This window comes from Pseudochaenichthys georgianus, chromosome 22 (assembly GCF_902827115.2).
Source record: "Pseudochaenichthys georgianus chromosome 22, fPseGeo1.2, whole genome shotgun sequence".
NCBI lineage: Eukaryota > Metazoa > Chordata > Actinopteri > Perciformes > Channichthyidae > Pseudochaenichthys > Pseudochaenichthys georgianus.
This window is the reverse complement of record NC_047524.1, coordinates 206,657-227,181: the sequence shown is the minus strand read 5'-3', so window position 1 is coordinate 227,181 and position 20,525 is coordinate 206,657. Positions and strand designations below refer to the sequence as shown.

At 41.6% G+C, this 20,525-nt stretch overlaps 2 protein-coding genes across 2 annotated transcripts in view; both read left to right on the top strand.

The window, feature by feature from the left end:
• The window catches only part of ehd4 (EH-domain containing 4), a 48,493-nt gene extending 38,675 nt beyond the window's left edge, over positions 1–9,818 (top strand). The window contains exons 7-8 of the mRNA XM_034111643.2: positions 2,136–2,300; positions 5,472–9,818. Of these exons, the coding sequence (XP_033967534.1) occupies positions 2,136–2,300; positions 5,472–6,029 (723 nt within the window). The 3' untranslated portion in view covers positions 6,030–9,818. The remainder of the gene's footprint in view (positions 1–2,135; positions 2,301–5,471) is intronic.
• A 4,709-nt stretch (positions 9,819–14,527) lies between these two features.
• sptbn5 (spectrin, beta, non-erythrocytic 5) overlaps positions 14,528–20,525 on the top strand; it is a 108,064-nt gene continuing 102,066 nt past the window's right edge. The window contains 2 exon segments of the mRNA XM_071201657.1: positions 14,528–14,664; positions 17,262–17,384. Coding sequence (XP_071057758.1) covers positions 17,271–17,384 — 114 coding nt within the window. The 5' untranslated portion in view covers positions 14,528–14,664; positions 17,262–17,270.

Sequence of the window (20,525 nt, the reverse complement as noted above, 5' to 3'; positions counted from 1 at the left end):
TGTGACCGTGCTGTAGTTCCTTTATAGCCCAACATTAGCCTCCTTTAGCTTAGCGGTGGTGACGTGAAGTCATGTGACCGTGCTGTAGTTCCTTTATAGCCCAACATTAGCCACCTTTAGCTTAGCGGTGGTGACGTGAAGTCATGTGACCGTGCTGAAGTTCCTTTATAGCCCAACATTAGCCTCCTTTAGCTTAGCGGTGGTGACGTGAAGTCATGTGACCGTGCTGTAGTTCCTTTATAGCCCAACATTAGCCGCCTTTAGCTTAGCGGTGTTGACTTGAAGTCATGTGACCGTGCTGTAGTTCCTTTATAGCCCAACATTAGCCGCCTTTAGCTTAGCGGTGGTGACGTGAAGTCATGGGACCGTGCTGTAGTTCCTTTATAGCCCAACATTAGCCGCCTTTAGCTTATCGGTGTTGACTTGAAGTCATGTGACCGTGCTGTAGTTCCTTTATAGCCCAACATTAGCCGCCTTTAGCTTAGCGGTGTTGACTTGAAGTCATGTGACCGTGCTGTAGTTCCTTTATAGCCCAACATTAGCCACCTTTAGCTTAGTGGTGGTGACGTGAAGTCATGTGACCGTGCTGTATTTCCTTTATAGCCCAACATTAGCCACCTTCAGCTTAGCGGTGGTGAAGTCATGTGACCGTGCTGTAGTTCCTTTATAGCCCAACATTAGCCACCTTTAGCTTAGCGGTGGTGACGTGATGTCATGTGGCCGTGCTGTAGTTCCTTTATAGCCCACCATTAGCCACCTTTAGCTTAGCGGTGGTGACGTGAAGTCATGTGATCAAGCTGTAGTTCCTTTATAGCCCAACATTAGCCTCCTTTAGCTTAGCGGTGGTGACGTGAAGTCATGTGACCGTGCTGTAGTTCCTTTATAGCCCAACATTAGCCTCCTTTAGCTTAGCGGTGGTGACGTGAAGTCATGTGACCGTGCTGTAGTTCCTTTGTAGCCCAACATTAGCCGCCTTTAGCTTAGCGGTGGTGACGTGAAGTCATGTGACCGTGCTGTAGTTCCTTTATAGCCCAACATTAGCCACCTTTAGCTTAGCGGTGGTGACGTGAAGTCATGTGACCGTGCTGTAGTTCCTTTATAGCCCAACATTAGCCACCTTTAGCTTAGCGGTGGCGACGTGAAGTCATGTGACCGTGCTGAAGTTCCTTTATAGCCCAACATTAGCCTCCTTTAGCTTAGCGGTGGTGACGTGAAGTCATGTGACCGTGCTGTAGTTCCTTTATAGCCCAACATTAGCCACCTTTAGCTTAGCGGTGGTGACGTGAAGTCATGTGACCGTGCTGTAATTCCTTTATAGCCCAACATTAGCCACCTTTAGCTTAGCGGTGGTGACGTGAAGTCATGTGACCGTGCTGTAGTTCCTTTATAGCCCAACATTAGCCACCTTTAGCTTAGCGGTTGTGACGTGAAGTCATGTGACCGTGCTGTAGTTCCTTTATAGCCCAACATTAGCTGCCTTTAGCTTAGCGGTGGTGACGTGAAGTCATGTGACCGTGCTGTAGTTCCTTTATAGCCCAACATTAGCCGCCTTTAGCTTAGCGGAGGAGACGTGAAGTCATGTGACCGTGCTGTAGTTCCTTTATAGCCCAACATTAGCCACCTTTAGCTTAGCGGTGGCGACGTGAAGTCATGTGACCGTTCTGTAGTTCCTTTATAGCCCAGCATTAGCCACCTTTAGCTTAGCGGTGGCGACGTGAAGTCATGTGACCGTGCTGAAGTTCTTTATAGGCTAACGTTAGCTTTTTACTTCTGGAGATCGCATTTACGCTTTAAAAAGTGGTGTTAATATGTGGACATTATCCTGCTGAACACAACTAAAGTATCATAAACGTGTGTTTGCCACAGAGCTTATTTTCTGCAATTTTCAAAACTCAAATGGAAAAATCCCATTGCTTTTTGTCGAGGGAGGCCTAGTAATGCTAACTTCTAGTTCAGCCTTCAAAAATACGTCATCGCTGCACCACTCCATTGTGTTTTATTACTTTTTCGGTTCGTTGACTTAATGTGGGACTGATCCTTTAACCACCAACAGATTTTGGTTGATAATTAGTGAATCCAGAATTATGTTGATTTCTTTGATTGACAGCCACTTCTTCTTCTTCTTCCTCCTGCAGGTGCACGCCTACATCATCAGCCACCTGAAGAAGGAGATGCCGTCTCTGTTTGGGAGAGAGAAGAAGAAGGAGGAGCTGATCATGAGGCTGCCTGAGATCTACACCCACCTGCAGAGAGAGCACCACATCAGCCCCGGAGACTTCCCCAGCGTCACCAAGATGCAGGTACGGAAACACACACAGCCACATCGCAGCGGCAAAAGGAAATATCGGTTTTAGTTTGATAACACGTGATTTTTGCCCATTTTTCAAAAGCACTTTGAATTGCCTTGTGTTGAAAGGTGCTATATAAATAAATACACTTGCCTTGCCTTTGATTTAAGGGTATAGAAATAGCACTACCATGATTCTTAGGGACAAAACTCGAGTTCATTTGACTTTTTACTTGGTTGTTAATACTTACAGTATATGTATACTTATTTTTACTTCAGTAGGATTATGAGTACATTACTTTTTTGTGTAGTACCCAAGTAAAAGGTACTTTTTTCTACATAGAGGCGATTAGATATATACTTTATTGATTTAAAATTACCAAACATTGTTATGGTCCATCAGCATGTTTGCAAGGCATTGAATTGAGGTACAAATGTAATACAAATAAATAAAAGACACATTACACATATTACCAGTCAAGAAATACAGTATTGATAAAATATACTATACAATAATACAAAATAAGTCCAAATACACTATAAAAGACCAAGCTATTACTTAAATAGGGCGGTGGTGGCGAAGTCCTGAGGGAGTTGGCTTGGCAACTGGAAGGTCACCAGTCCAAGTCCCGGAAAGACCAAGTGCTACCGAGGTGTCCCTGAGCAAGGCACCGTTCCCCGCACTGAGTCTTCAATCTTCTTCAAATCATATTCGATTATTATTTGTGCAGCTGAAGGTCAAGTTCTTCTGGCTGAACCCAAACAGTCGGAGAACAAAATGTGATTCTCCGATGAGGATAAACATGTTTTTACTGATGTCAGAGGAACATCACACTTTCACTCTGCAGCTGCTGTCAGGCCTGTAGAGATGCTGCAGGTGTGTGTGTGTGTGTGTGTGTGTGTGTGTGTGTGTGTGTGTGTGTGTGTGTGTGTGTGTGTGTGTGTGTGTGTGTGTGTGTGTTGTGGTTTGTCTTGGTGTTTTTGTTGGCGAGAGAGGATTTTGAGATTTTTGAGTTCCCTGTTGAGATGTGTATTCTCAAGACACTGAAGCACACATACACGTGGTGTTAGTGTCTGTGTGTGTGTGTGTGCGTGTGTGCGCGCGCGTGTGTGTGTGTCTGTTTACATATATAAAAAGTGGGATTAGATGGTAATAAGATGGTATCATTACAGTGTTAGAGTAAATATACTTAAAATAGTTTATGATTTAGAAGTAGGACATCTAAAGGAAGACTTAATCCTTTAGTTTATCACAAAACATCTAAATAACATATCTAGAGATACATGGTTTAAAAACGAGCTAAAGCTGTCAGATAAAGGTAGTAAAGTAAAAAGTACCCTTTCCCCCTTAGTGGAGTCTAAGTATAAAGTAACATAACATGTAAATATTAAGACAAAATACCTGGAATGTCTACTTTATTTCACTGCAAAACTTTATTAACTCACTCACGTTTTTGGGTTTCCTTGTTTTTGGCGCCACCTGTCAGTGACACAAGGAACTGCAACACACATCACATGACATGTCGCTTGTTAGACGCTTTTATCCAAAGCGACTTACATACTCAGTACTGTGGACAATCCCCACAGGACACAACGACATGCTGACCGCAGTGGGGTTTGAACCCTGATTCGAACATCTACGCACTACCCCACTGCGCCACCACAAAAAATCAACCATTTCATGTTATTGCAAATAAAAACCCTTTATCCTGAAAGAGAGTAAAGTGACCAGTCAGATCACAGATCCAACACAGGTGATGGAAAACTGACATCAGAAAACGTGTGAATAGACGTTTTTGGACTTTAAGCAAACTTACAAACCATAATTTTCAGGAATGGTCCAATAAAAGATAAAACTGATTATTAAGAAAAAGAAAAAGAAAGAAATGAGGGACAGCATTTCCTAAAAAACATAAATAATGGTGCGATTCAATAATTATAATTGAGTCCATAGTTATTATTTACTTTAGACCAGATTATATTTGACTCCCACAAACTCCAACGAATTCTACAATTTCTGTAGAAAAAAACGAGAGGGGACACATGTTGATGTAGAGGAGACATGAAGAAGAGAGGACACATGTTGATGTAGAAGAGACATGAAGAAGAGGGGACACATGTTGATGTAGAGGAGACATGAAGAAGAGAGGACACATGTTGATGTAGAAGAGACATGAAGAAGAGGGGACACATGTTGATGTAGAAGAGACATGAAGAAGAGAGGACACATGTTGATGTAGAAGAGACATGAAGAAGAGGGGACACATGTTGATGTAGAAGAGAACATGAAGAAGAGAGGACACATGTTGATGTAGAAGGAGAGCATGAGAAGAAGAGGGACACATGGTTGATGTAGAAGAGACATGAAGAAGATAGGGAACACATGTTGGATGTAGAAGAGACCATGAAGAGAGAGGGACACATGTTGATGTAGAGAGACATGAAAGAAGTGGGACCATGTTGATGTAGAAGAGACAATGAAGAAGAAGAGGGACACATGTTGATGTAGAAGAGACATGAGGAAGAAGAGGGGACACATGTTGATGTAGAAGAGACATGAGGAAGAGGGGACACATGTTGATGTAGAAGAGACATGAGAAGAAGAGGGGACACATGTTGATGTAGACGGAGACATGAAGAAGAAGAGGGACACATGTTGATTGTAGAGGAGACATGAGGAAGAGGGGACACATGTTGATGTAGAAGAGACATGGAAGAAGAGGGGGACACATGTTGATGTAGAAGAGACATGAGGAAGAAGAGAAGAGAAGATGGACACATGTTGATGGTAGAAAGACATGAGGAAGAAGAGGGGACACATGTTGATGTAGAAGAGACATGAGAGAAGAGGGGACACATGTTGATGTAGAAGAGACATGAAGAAGAGGGGACACATGTTGATGTAGAAGAGACATGAAGAAGAGGGGACACATGTTGATGAAGAAGAGACATGAAGAAGAGGGGACACATGTTGATGAAGAAGAGACATGAAGAAGAGGGGACACATGTTGATGTAGAAGAGACATGAAGAAGAGGGGACACATGTTGATGTAGAAGAGACATGAAGAAGAGGGGACACATGTTGATGTAGAAGAGACATGGAGAAGAGGGGACACATGTTGATGTAGAAAATACTTAATACATAACAAGCGACCTTTAACATGTTTTCTGTGTTCTCCTCCAGGACATGTTGCAGCACTACGACTTCAGTAAGTTCCCGTCTATGAAGATAAAGCTCATCGAGTCTGTGGACAAGATGTTGGCCACGAAGATCGCCGGCCTGATGACGATGATCCGCGACGAAGAGTCCAAAGCGCCTCCGGTCCTCGTGACGGGCGGCGCCTTCGAGGGCTCCCAGGACGGGCCCTTCGGTCACGGATACGGAGAGGGAATATGCGCCGGGTCGGACACGGAGGACTGGATCGTGAGCCGCGAGAAGCACCGCTACGACGAGATCTTCTACATGCTGATGCCCGTCAACGGCAAGATCACCGGCGTCAACGCCAAGAAGGAGATGATGAACTCGCGGCTGCCCAACACGGTGCTGGGGAAGATCTGGAAGCTGGCCGACTGCGACAAGGACGGCATGTTGGACGACGAGGAGTTTGCGCTCGCTCAGCATCTTATGAAGGTCAAACTGGAGGGTTACGAGCTGCCCAGCGAGCTGCCGGATCACCTGGTGCCGCCGTCACACCGCAAAAACCCCGACGCCGAGGCACTGTACAACAACAGCGAGGACTAGAGCGCGGAGGGGTCGGAAAGAAGACCGAGCTGAGAGGAAGTCCACACGTACGAACTCACCAGCTGATATTCAGACTAACTATCAGCAAACCGACGGAAGAGATGGTCGAATTCGATGTTTAGGATTTACCCCCCGAGGAATCCAATCACCTGCTATGTCAAATGTATAAACCAATTAATGGCGTTAGGAAGTCAAAACGAAATATGAGATGTATCTATATTGTACAATTCAGCTGAGCTCGACGCACCAAAGAGGAAATAAGATAATGTGTATTCTAGGAGTCTTTATTGTGATACTTAACTTCCTGCCGTCCTTTCCCGCCCCTTGACGACTGAGTGAGCTGAGAGGAAGTCCAGATGTACAAAACCACCAGCTGATCTCCAGACTAACAGCGGACCCTATCAGCGAGGTTTAGCATCGCCTCACCTGCTACTCACTCCTTTCAATAACTAAATGATATGGGAAGCTTTCACATTGGTAACATATATATAGATATATTGTGTAGATTTCAGTTCACCAAAGACCTCATCATTAACTAACCCTGCGTTAATTTGGATTCTTATTTTGAGAGTGATACTTAACTTGTCTAATTGACACAAACACAAAGATATTTGGTATTTTTAGGCAAAACCTAAATGTTTTATTGCATTTTCTTTGTGGTTTTATTCCAATTTTAAAACAGCCAAGTGAAGAAAACATCGTTGTACCCAGGGAATGTTTAATGGTTTTAACATTGTAAATGGACTGTACTTATATAGCGCTTTATCCAGTCTTGAAGACCCCTCAAAGCGCTTTGAATACTACATGTCATTCACCCATTCATACAGAGCAGTGCACCTTACTCTACGACAGTGTTTCTCAAACTTTTTCATACCAAGGACCACTTAACCAATAAAAAAACACTCGCGGACCACCTAACTCCACAAATATCCAAAAACACATCGTTTTTTTACAAATCGCCTGAAAATTGTACAAACAAGTGGCCACATGTGTGATGAAGGTGCTTATCTGGGCTATATCATGCAATCGAAAGTGAAACTTAAGCTCGTTCCATCGCGGAGATATTCCCGCGAGAGTGCGAAAAACTTAAATAAATGTATTTATTTCAAATGTGAAATTTTACCAATATACTCACGGACCACTAGGGGGCGCTCACGGGCCACCAGTGGTCCGCGGACCACACTTTGAGAAGCACTGCTCCAGGACCTAACATTCACACACCGTTGGCCATCGGGAGCAACTCAGGGTTGAGTATCCCAAGGGTACATCGACATGTTGGCTGCATGGGCCGGGATCAAACCCACAGCCTTCTGAAAGACGACCGCACTCCCTCGCTGCCGCAGTCGCCCCTAAATAAGTCAACAAGTTATGTGATTTCTCGATTTCTGTTTTTAGAATGAAATCGTTCAGAATACAATACAACACAGTTTCAACTTTAAAACACTTTCAAACCTCCAGACCAAAGTGCTGTACAGTCAAATAAACACACAGAAATCACGCGGCTCAGGTCACACACCATAGAACAAGTCAAACCAATAGACAATTTAAAAGCAACAATCTAAAAGATGTCACTCCGCCGAGGAGAAGAGCTTGGGATGAAACTTCCTGATCCAAACAAAACCCAGACACAGAAACTCAACTCGATCCTGAGTCGTCTCTGCGTCCATGTTTCAGAGCAGGAAGCGGTTGCTGTTTGGCTCGGAGTCAGGACGGGGGGGGGGGGGGGGTCAGGGGTCGTGAGAGGTCAGAGTCTGTCCTGTTTGAACAGATCTCAGTCCGGAGGAAGGGACACTCGCTCGGCCGCCGCTACCTCGTCCTGAGGGACAGCTTAACGACGTCCTGAAACAGTCTGTGTTTCCTCACGGGGTGAACAACAACTGAACAACATGTTGCAGAGAGGACCAGAACTGTCCAACAGAACTGTCCAACAGAACTGTCCAAGACATACAAAACCAAAGCAGGAAAATACAGCATATGGCATAAAGTACATAGATACAATTTCACTGGTTTCAAACTGGCTGCACAATTAATCTAAATGTTATCGAAATTGCAATTGAAATACATATTGAAAGTATTGTGAGATATTCTGGCCTAAAAAAAGGTATTCTACAAACCTAACAATTTGTTTGATCCAATTCAAATTCACATCATCGCCCGTTAATATATTAAACAATTGCAATATCCGCCAAAATGATCACAAATGTTGATACAGCGAGTTGTATCAACTCTGATGGAGTCAGGACTCAGAGACACGAGGAGAGCTGGAGCTTTGATGGCAAACATTGACGGTTTATTTGGAGCTCCGGCCGGAGAATTCACACGACATGTCCCGGGCCACGGTCTGACCACGCGGTAGAGATGCCACATCAGTTCTGAAGAGCCCTCCTGTAGCTCCAGGTTTTAGTTCAGAGTGTAATGATCAACATTCTTCATTAGAGAGACTAAACAGCTGAGGACACTGCATCACATTTGTTGTCGCTTATGGCTCGGGGTCATCTGACTACAGATGTACTTCCATTCTTGCAAGGATGATAAATACATGTATCCTGATATTGAAGACCAAGCCGGTGACGAGTGATATTTTTCAACGCATATAAAGACGCACATGATAAGGGCAGCAGAATCTTATTTGAAATGCTGCAAGTCTGGAAAAGCGTGCAACAAACAGATACAGTGTACACCCCGAGAAGGATGTGTTCCAGGTGTCCCACAACAACAACAACAACTATCTCTGACCGACAGCTGCCCGCTCACAAACTGGTAACAACAACGACTTGCCCCTCCTTAAGGGAGATAGCGGCTGCCCACGGTTGGGCATCTGCGTCAGAGGGCGAAAGGTAAACATGTATCCTGAATGATTCCCTGACAAGCCGTACATGCCGACATAAACCGTGTTTAATCCATTCCTTACAATTTTGCTTTTGTTTTCCTGTTTTTTTAAAGGTTAAACAACAACAACAAAAAACAGTGCAGACTAGCTTTGTTTTGAGCATGTGGAGAAATGCTAATGCTAAGCTAATATCGGAGAAACATCACCTTTCTTACTATTCTATCCCTTTTCTTAGCAAAGCACCGGCCTGCCTTCCATCAACCTCAGATCTAGATGATCGCTGGAAGACATGTCTTTAGACTGCATTTGAAGAATACTTTTACAGTTGTTGTCACACACATACAGTCCCGTAGGAGTGTTTCTTCAGTCTGTAATCGTCCCTCCAGTTTCTCCTAATGTTTTCCCTCACATGTGCTTCAACTTGAGCCAACTGGACCAAATCTTCTTTTTTTAAATGCGGTCAGAAGTGATCTTAAAAGTGCGTATTTTAAGATCTTACAGTGCCTTTTCATTTCAATACGTGATTCCCTTTGTTCTTATGACAGGACGTTAGAAGTCTTTGAGGATTTAGCAGCGGGCGGCTTCTGTTTAGTGCCTTTTAAATTGCAAACAAATTGAAGTGTATCAAATAAACTCCTTGTGCATGTATTCTCTCCATAAGGGAATGTGTGTCAAGTCCTCAGTCCTCTCTGTCTCTGATTGAATGTCCGTAAAGTACAGAATTGTATTGTATCAACGTGTGAAATCAGCTGTCTGGTGGTTTAGGGAGCCTCGACAGAGCGGGATGGATGACTCCGTTTCCTGTGTCTAAATATGCTTCCTCGACTTTAATCACAAATCTTCATTTACCTGAAAAGTTTTTATTTTTGTGATTTTTATGTATTTTGTATTCCTGTTGTCAGAAGTCTGTTACGCTGTTCTGATGATCCCAGACTAATAAAGTTTATTCTACACATGTACTCAACATGTTCTGTACAGTTTTTATTGTCAATCTCTCCTTACCTACTACTACTACTACTACTACTACTACTACTACTACTACTACCACTACTACCACTACAAAAACTACCACTACTACTACTACTTTTACTACTACTACTACTACTACTACCTACTACTGTTACTACTACTGCTACTACTACTACTACTACTACTACCTACTACTACTACTGTTACTACTACTACTACTACTACTACTACTACTACTACCACTACTACCACTACAAAAACTACCACTACTACTACTACTTTTACTACTACTACTACTACTACTACCTACTACTGTTACTACTACTGCTACTACTACTACTACTACTACTACCTACTACTACTACTGTTACTACTACTACTACTACTACTACTACTACTACTTTTACTACTACTACTACTACTACCTACTACTACTACTACTACTACTACTACTGTTACTACTACTACTACTACTACTACTACTACTGTTACTACTACTACTACCTACCACTACTACTACTACTTTTACTACTACTACTACTACCTACTACTACTACTACTGTTACTACTACTACTACCTACCACTACTACTACTACTTTTACTACTACTACTACTACCTACTACTACTACTACTGCTACTACTACTACTACTACTACCTACTACTACTACTGTTACTACTACTACTACTACTACTACTACTACTACTTTTACTACTACTACTACTACCTACTACTACTACTACTACTACTACTACTGTTACTACTACTACTACTACTACTACTACTGTTACTACTACTACTACTACTACTACTACTACTACTTTTACTACTACTACTACTACCTACTACTACTACTACTGTTACTACTACTACTACCTACCACTACTACTACTACTTTTACTACTACTACTACTACCTACTACTACTACTACTACTACTACTACTGTTACTACTACTACTACTACTGTTACTACTACTACTACTACCTACTACTACTACTACTACTACCTACTACTACTACTACTACTACTACTACTACCTACTACTACTACTGTTACTACTACTACCAGTGTTGGGAAAGTTCACTTTCTACATGAACTAGTTCAGTTCACAGTTCACATATTTTAAAATGAACTAGTTCAGTTCATAGTTCATAATTCAAAATGTTGAACTAAAGTTCATGGTTTCAAAAATGAACTAATTTATAGTTTATAGTTCTTTTTTCAATACGTTGCTGCGAGCTATTATTTGTCTCCTGTACGATGTTAATGGGCCATTGCAATGTTTACAATATCCTCAGAGGGCCGTACAAGTTATTGACCTCTGCTTAAAAAAACTAAAATCACAGCTCATTCATTTCATTCTGTGCAAAGAAAAAGCAACCTCCTAATCCAGATATCTCACCATGACTCGCGTATGCATGCACGTGCAGGGTGTGGCGTGACCACCAACACAGAAAGATATGGACACAAGATTTGTGCAAATGTATTTAGTTTCCTATCCATGTGAACATGGTTTAAGTGGGGGGGACCTAACCTCCTCTAGAGGGGTCCGGGGGGCATGCTCCCCTGGGAAGATTTGTTGCACTTTGAGAGCAACATTAGGAGATCTATGGACACATCTCTCAACACCCAAACACAACTGTAAGCAGATTTTCTTTTAATGTATGGATATTTGACAAATCACTACCCTTTCAAACTGTATTCTTCTTTATTAATAACTGTCATATAGTATTTTATACCTGTTTACTTTATTCTCTTATTTTTTTTATAACTTTAAAAATGATCATATAAAGATGTGCCTTTACCTCACTGGTTGTAGACAAAGCTTCTTATATTCGTTAGCATAGCTAGCTTACCAGATGCTAATGATAACAACACAGTTATTGACTGTCTGATCAGAATGACAGATGAGCAGATCGCCACTGGGCTTACAACTAAAGACACAGACACGCAGAAACTGCGGCATGTGTATGGACTTATCGGTACTGCCATTTCTGAAGTGCTGGAGTGGCGTTCTGGTGCTCTCCGTCAGAACTGCACCCCTGTCAGTCGAGACATATACCACGTGATGACACGTTAGGCTCGTGTTGTGTTCAAGGACCCTGACCTTGGCCAGGAAAAACAGCCACTCGCTTGTTTAATTTTTTTGCGGTCTAGATTTCTTTCATTTTTTTATTTTTTGCGTGTGTTTATAAATTACCTCGAGGGCCGTACCAAATTGTCTCGCGGGCCGTATACGGACGGAGGCCGGAGGTTCCCCACCCCTGCCATAGAGTCTCACTCTGAGCGAGTGCTGCTGCAGCTGCTCTCGGCTTCGTCCATACTAATTCATTCATTCATTCAATGCTCGCCGGTTCCGCGGTTCCACATTGTTTGTTGTGAGGAGTCTGATATATTTAGTATATTTATATTTTAGTGCGACAGCCAGGGGTGACAGGCGCGTACGCGTCACAGGCAGCTTGCTGTTGCCAGATTGGGTGGTTTTCCGCATTATTTTGAAGCCTGTTTACGGTGTGTTTTAACTGGGTTTTCGGCTGAAAGGCATATGAAATCTGGCACACTTTTGAACGCCGTTATAATACAGTGCTGAGAATGAACGCACTTTTGAACGCCGTTATACAGCGCTGAGAATGAACGCGTTCTCAATTACGTTCATCTAGCGGAAATACAGTACGTTCAGTTCACGTTCGCCCAAAATATGAACGCGTTCATGAACGATCGTTCATTGAACGCGTTCAGGTACATCACTGACTACTACTACTACTACTACTACTACTACTGTTACTGCTACTGCTACTACTACTACTACTACTACTACTACTACCACTACCACTACTACGTGCGCTAGAATTTGAAAATACACAGCCGGAACAAATCTGCCACTTCCTCACAGAGCCCCTCCCCCAACACACACGAACGCGCACATGACCAATGAGGGCACGAGATCAGTGTGTGCCCAGATGGAAGGCTGACAGGCAGGTAGGCCATCCAGTTACTTTACCCGGCTCAGATGATTGGTTGTACTTATCACAGCGCCACGGCTTCCACAGATGAAATGTTTTTATGGATTTATTGTCAAAGCACTTCAGATATTCATTGCTATCGGGACGTTAAGAGCATTCCATGGAATATAACACGTGTATCTCGAGCCGGTTTCTCAAACTTACCACCCCACCTTTAAGGCATGGAAACATGTCCCAGTAGAGACACTAAATACAAAAGTGAACTTGAAAATGAGCAGAATAATTTATTGTTTTCTTCCTCGACGTTTATCTAACAGCTCACAGTTACTTTTAGATTCAGTTCTAACACGCAAAATATACAAAATGATCACTAATCGGGATGTTTTTTATTGGGACGCATGTCTTTACGTATCTTAGACAACATGGCAGCTATAAATGAATGATTTGATCAACAGCTTTCTCTCTTTCCTCACCAGAAGTTGGCTGTGTGGATGGTTTCTATTTTTAAATAATCCAATAGCAGTTTTAATTCACCTTAACTTTCCCCTGAAACCTGCCTCCAACGTCCTGTTTCAGGTCGTGTTGGCAGCATTAAGGATGGACGTCGTGTCATTAATCATATTCCGGACAGGAAGCGTTCCTCCCTGCTTTTCCTCTCCAGCTTTGTTTTCTTTGTGTACATTACCATTCTGTGAATAATAAATCATCAATACATTATTCAGTTTCCGATGTTTCACTCAACGGGAAAACATCTGGAGATTTTTCCTTCAGCTTTTCAGATTAAAGGACCATTGATGTGTTTTTACCATATGCTCAATTTCAGGTCTCTACTTTAAAGAGTCCTCTCCTGCTGATGTTCAGGTGTATATCAGTATGTAGTGTCTCTACTTTAAAGAGTCCTCTCCTGCTGATGTTCAGGTGTATATCAGTGTGTAGTGTCTCTACTTTAAAGAGTCCTCTCCTGCTGATGTTCAGGTGTATATCAGTATGCAGCGTCTCTACTTTAAAGAGTCCTCTCCTGCTGATGTTCAGGTGTATATCAGTATGTAGTGTCTCTACTTTAAAGAGTCCTCTCCTGCTGATGTTCAGGTGTATATCAGTATGTAGCGTCTCTACTTTAAAGAGTCCTCTCCTGCTGATGTTCAGGTGTATATCAGTATGTAGCGTCTCTACTTTAAAGAGTCCTTTATCTTTCTCATACTGACGGTGCTGCAGCACCTCTTTTCACCCTCTGTCTGAAACCAGAGCCCAGTCTGCAGGAGAGGGAAAACCATAAAAAGCATAATAAGGCCTCTTTAAATGTTCATAAAACTCTTCTTATTAAAGATACCCGTGGCAAATTTGATTAAATTACAATCATATTTCTATATCGTTGACTTCTGTAATATAACATATTATACTTTGACCATTGTGTGAAATGCTTCTACTTCAAAGGAGCCGAGTTTCCCAACAACAGCAAGTGAACCTAATGTACACATTCAGACAGCGATGACACACTGAAACGCTAACCTGCTGACTGGTTTACTTTAAGAGTGTGTGTGTGTGTGTGTGTGTGTGTGTGTGTGTGTGTGTGTGTGTGTGTGTGTGTGTGTGTGTGTGTGTGTGTGTGTGTGTGTGTGTGTGTGTGTGAATATATAATTGTTGACCCCTGCACCTGCAGTCAGGTGAGCAGAGCCGCTCATGCTGTAAATCCAACGGCTTCAAAGTTCACACATCACATCACATGAAACACTTCTTCCTCAGATAGCATGTAGAGCGGGTGGAAACAGACTCAGACCGTGTGTTGTGTGTTTTTTAATCCAACACATCTTTGGATCTCACTCCGTCTGACTTTCTCCAGCCGAAACCATTCAGAGGAAGAGAACACGAGGTAAGAGAAGTCGCTGTTTCCTGTCCATAGTGTGTGAATGTGCAGTAAACCAGGGCTGCCAGCTTCGGGTACCTGGCTGGAGTGAGATTTTGATATCATGGGTTTAATTACACATATGCACTAAATGACTGCTATCGTGTCAGTAGCGGGTCCTTAGCATATATATAGGATATATATACAAATACACAATAAAGGGCACAAAGTTTCATTCACTAATGAAAGTCAAACACATGTTTGTTTCCACTGTTTTATTGTGTGCCTGTCCGATAAGCAATTAATTGACTTATCGTACGATAAATAAAAATGAACTCGATAAATTGCCATTTACATGAGGATGTGACTAGCAGTTTGAAAGGATGTACTTGAATTATTATTATTATATATTATCATTATGTCAGTCGTCTAAAATGGTCATCCAACGGTCCCGACAATATTATCGTTTATCGCAATAATTTCTGGGAAAATGTATCCAACAAAATTAATTATCGTGAGAGGCCTATACATGAAACACACGCACAAACAAATCTACAGACTTACTCCAAACTGACAAATATATTAATTAACACACTCTCATATACTCTTTGACTCTATTTTGGGCTAGTAGAACAATAAGCAGCAGACTTTTACTTTTCATTTCGACTGGATCTTAGATCTGCGCATGCGCAACACGGGTCGGGGAATGACCAACCGGCTCCCACTGCTCTGCTGTCTGTTCACGTTGTTAAGAGTGGTGGGGGCGGGTCGACAGCTTGAGCAGCTGTCAACTCAACATTAAATAACCAACCAAAAACGATCGCCGGTTCATCTGGTTTTTGGCGTGAGAATAGTTTGGGCAGCGTGAGAGCGTGAGACTGAGAGTGAAAGCTGTGTCACACGCCAGATGCGTGAGAGTTGACAACCCTAACTCCATAATAGCTATCAGTCGCTATGTGTCACGACACGCGCGTGTATTAACTGGTAGTGTACTTCTGCAGGATTTATTATCTTCAGGTCATTTTAGTCCTGTGTGATTTTGCCTCTGTTTCCATGTTGATGTTATGATGCAAACAAATGTATGGCAGCAGGGAGATAATAGTTATACGCCTATACACATGTATAGCTCTTAAAGATACAGAAAGTGAGTTTGGTAAAGTACAAGAGAGGTTAAAAGTGCAAATTAGAGTTAAATGACACATTGACACAGTCACATGTCTACTGTATACATTTAAGTGGTAAGCTAGGGCAGCGTCAGTTAGCTTAGCTTAGCATAATGACTGGAAACAAAGGGAAACAGCTAGCCTGGCTCCGTCCAAACGCAGTGGAAAGTATATTTACTCTAACACTGTCATTATACCATCTTATTACCATCTAATCCCACTTTATATACACACACACACACACACACACACACACACACACACACACACACACACACACACACACACACACACACACACACACACACACACACACACACACACACACTCCCCCCCCACACACACATACCATGTATACATCACTTCAGGGGACATTACATTGACTTACATGCATTTCCTGGAGACTTATCCTAACCTTAACTATAACCAACACATGCCTAACCTTAACCCTAAACCACACACACACACACACACACACACACACACACACACACACACACACACACACACACACACACACACACACACACACACACACACACACACACACACACACACACACACACACACACACACACACACACACACACACACAATTATTATGTAATTATGATGGCTCTGGTATTTTTACAGCAGTGTTGTATTAAGGGCGTGACGCTCATGTCAGCATAAAGCAACCTATAACATCTGAACTTTTGACTGGGTGAAAGTGAACTCTGAGCAGACGACCAATCAGCAGTCAGCACACGTCAAGCATTCGCGGTTCTATTACAGAAAACGCTGCATGACATACATTGAAATCTGAATTAAGGCGTGCTAAATGCTGCTTTTTTGTCCACCACGAATAAAATATACAACTTGTTTTCTGCAGAAATGTCTGCTTTGGGAAAAGATTATTAGGTTTGGTATCTGGGGTCTTCTGGGGTCCATGTATTCCTTTTTTAACTCAGAAATGAGGTTTAATGTTGTGTCAATGAGGTTTATTTAACATACATTTGAAAAAGAAGAGTCACACTTATGATAATAAGTAGGAATAAAGTTTCCTTAAAGGGTATAATACAAATGTAGGTTATTATGTATACTATATACTTTATAAATGGAGGACAGAAGTTGATAGGAAGACAACACAAGTAGTTGTTTGTTGAGGTATTCTGTGAAATGCCAAAAGCAATAATTGACTTATTACACTTACTTGTTGTATATATCCTATGCATCCTTATATACACTGCACTTTAATATTTGGTGTCATACATAACTTTACACTTCCATATTTTCCCTTTATAACATAACATAACACACATTTAAAACCTAATATAGTCTTGTTGTTGGTTGCGTCACTTGTTATTATATGCAATTAACTTGTTTGAATACCAGGGATTATAGCAATGTCTCATTTCATCCTTTGAGGTAAAAGGTACCCCTGATATGTGACCCGTCTCTGTGTTTCCTCTGTGTTTGCAGTAGGTCAGGATGGAGGTGCAGGAGGACGGGGCCGGGCGGGTCCGAGAGCTGCAGGAGCAGAGGATGACCGTCCAGAAGAAAACCTTCACCAAGTGGATGAACAGCGTCTTCACCAAGAACGGGGTGAGACTGGGAGGCAGCAGCAAAAGACTGTTATTTATTATTTATTTTTTTAACACTTTATTCATTATAAAGAAAAATCATACAGAATGTCCTTGAGCAGTCAAATACATACTGTAGAACGTGTGGGGGAAACGTCTGAAGCAATTGGAAACAGGACTGAGAGAGGCACGAGGAGAGCTGGAGCTTTGACGGCAAACATGACGGTTTATTTGGAGACAGGTGGTGTGTCACGAGTTGACAAACCAATTCTGAAGAACTCTTTCTGCAGCTCGAGGTTTTAACTAGTTCAGAGTGTAATAATCAACATTCTTTATCAGCGAGACTAAACAAACATGGACCCTGAATCTATAGAGCTCTCGTCCATAGGAAAGAATGTGCGCGAGGGAACCTACGTCGCTGAACAGTAAACTACCTCATGGCGGCTTGTGCTCCGTCACAGACTGGCAACAACAATGCGCCCAAGCGGCCCCTCCTTAAGAGAGATAGCAGCAACACCCAGGCCGTAGACGTATGCCGTGAGAAAGAGACAGTGAAGAGAGAGAACTATGAACTGGGTCGAAGGTTGAATACCTCAGCAAATTATTCCCCAACAGCGCACATTTAAACCAGACTGCCAAAAAGCTGGTCAAATATACCCCCCACCCCAGCATGAAAGAAAACAACTAACACATTACAATTAAAATAAAATAAATTAGATAAGTATACACGTTAGAAAAGACTGTAACTACAAACCCACTATTTGTCGTGATCATATAAGCCCAAAACTATGAGAAAACATGAAGGAAGTAAATACATGTGTTTTGGTTTCAGATCCTACTGTAAATATGAGTGTTTCTACCGCACTGAGAAAAGACTCCACAACTAGTAAAAGTGCTGCTTTCAAAACCTGAGTAAAGTAGAAGTATGCAAGTACAACATGTAGTTCAAGTAATTATAGAAAAAGTATTCTTTGTTCAGTAAATGTGTACAATGTTTCCCACTGAGTGTGCTAACAGTATAACATAGCATACAATGCAAATACTCAAGCAAAGTAAAAGTACATCTAATTTGTACTGAGTGTTTGAGTAACTTTCCATCAGTTCTCTTAAAGAGCCCAAGCTGTAGGAATATCTCAGATTGTTGACAGTAAACTCAGTCCGGGTTGACGGACGCTGAGTCGTGGTGCTGGGACAGAAATATGCCGAGTCGAAGGATTATTGGTGATTGCAGTAATAATAATAATGATGACGCTGCAGCTGATTTGACAACAAACAGAGAGAGACATCAGAGAGGTCGGCATGGCAACACATCAGGACTGAACACACTGTTCTAATCTGCAGGACGAGAGAAGAGACGTGTGTCGGATGATTTTCCAAAAGTAACTTCAGACAAATGTGATTTGTTTAATGTACTTTAAACCAATCCATCATCGTAGATTATTCTAAAACTGATGATAGGTATAGACACAAAGTAAATAAATGTCAAGTTTTTGCGGTACTTCACTTCCCACTTTGTGTTACTTTATATTTCTCCTCCACTACATTCACCTGGCTATAGACTAAGTGAGGCGTGTGGCACAGTGGGTTAGTGCGTTGCAACACAATGCATGATTTGTATAGATCAGGGGTGTCAAACTCAATTTCATCACGGGCCACATCAGCATTATGGTTGCACTCAAAGGGCCGGTTGTAAATTTAAGAATATATAAAAATACATATATAAATATATAATATATATAAAATAATGTAGTATATAACATTATTACCTCTGCATTGGATGATTATCTGATAGGGTAATCACTTCATAAATAACTACGTCTGGAAGCAGAAGTCTGGGGCAAATAATTGCAAGTCTCTTCAGTGAGAATGCCACAAAATGATTTAAAAAAAAGCCACATTCTGGAAAACAAAAATAAAGTGACATTTTGAGAAAAAAGTAAAATTCTGAGAAAAAAGTCAAATTTGAGATGCATTGTGGGACATGTAGTTTATGGGCAACGTGCTTCTGTAAAGTAGCATCTAACCGTATCATAAACATATTATATTCTTTGCAAGCTCTTGTGGGCCACATGAAAGGAAGTCGCGGGCCGGATTTGGCCCCCGGGCCTTGAGTTTGACACCCCTGGTATAGATTATACGCATTTATGCATCACAATTACTTTTGCTTTCAAGGACATGACACTATCGTACTTTGACTTTGTTTTGGAACACAGGACTTTAGCTTGTTATGGAGTTTTGTCAGTGAATCGTATTATCAGAAACGACAAGATAAATCTGTATTATCCTGTAGGGCAGCGGGTCCCAACCTGTGGGTCGCGGCCCCCTAGTGGTCCGCGAAGGCATTGCAAGTGGGCCACCAAATAATTTTTTCTTTTTTTCTCTTAATGTTGTACAGGCTAGACACAAACATGGACACAACAATAACATATACTGTAGGAGATTACATTCCCATCTCAGACAACAACAAAACTAAAACAGTCAGTAGGATCACTTCAACAGTTCAAAAACAAAAATAGGTTGAGAACCAAAAACCACCAAAAACACAACATGGCATATTTATAGTTCCTCGAATCCCACTCTTCGTTAGAGCTCATTATTTCCCATTTCATGGCGTGTTGAGCCGCCCTTTGATTTTTTTGTGGCAAGAATTATTTCCAAAATAAATTGTATTTTGAATCTACTCTTCAAATGAAGATTACTCCTTGATTGACTTCTAAAAATATGTATTTTAGCCAGAAGAATAGTTGTATTTATTAACTGTGTGTTAACTTAATCTAAAATCCCAAATAAAATATTAAAGGGTGTAAATATAAATTCAATATTTGCCGCCAAATCATTTGTAAAACATTATGATTTGTGTGGAAGCATTTTCATTATTTTATTTTAAACTCTTTTCCTTTCTCTTTCTTGATCATCCTTGACAGCGGTCTGTTCTACTGGATTTACAACGTGTCACATGTTCTGAATTGACCAATAAGAACTTTATTTAGCCTCCGTATTGTTTATGGTTGAATGTGGGCCGCGAAAAAAAAGTGATTCTTAAGTGGGCCCTGAGTTGGAAAAAGGTTGGGAACCGCTGCTGTAGGACATTCAGGTATGGTGCGTGGTTGGTTATTACACTCACGAGTTGACTGACATTAAACAAACGAGGAAGTTTGACAGA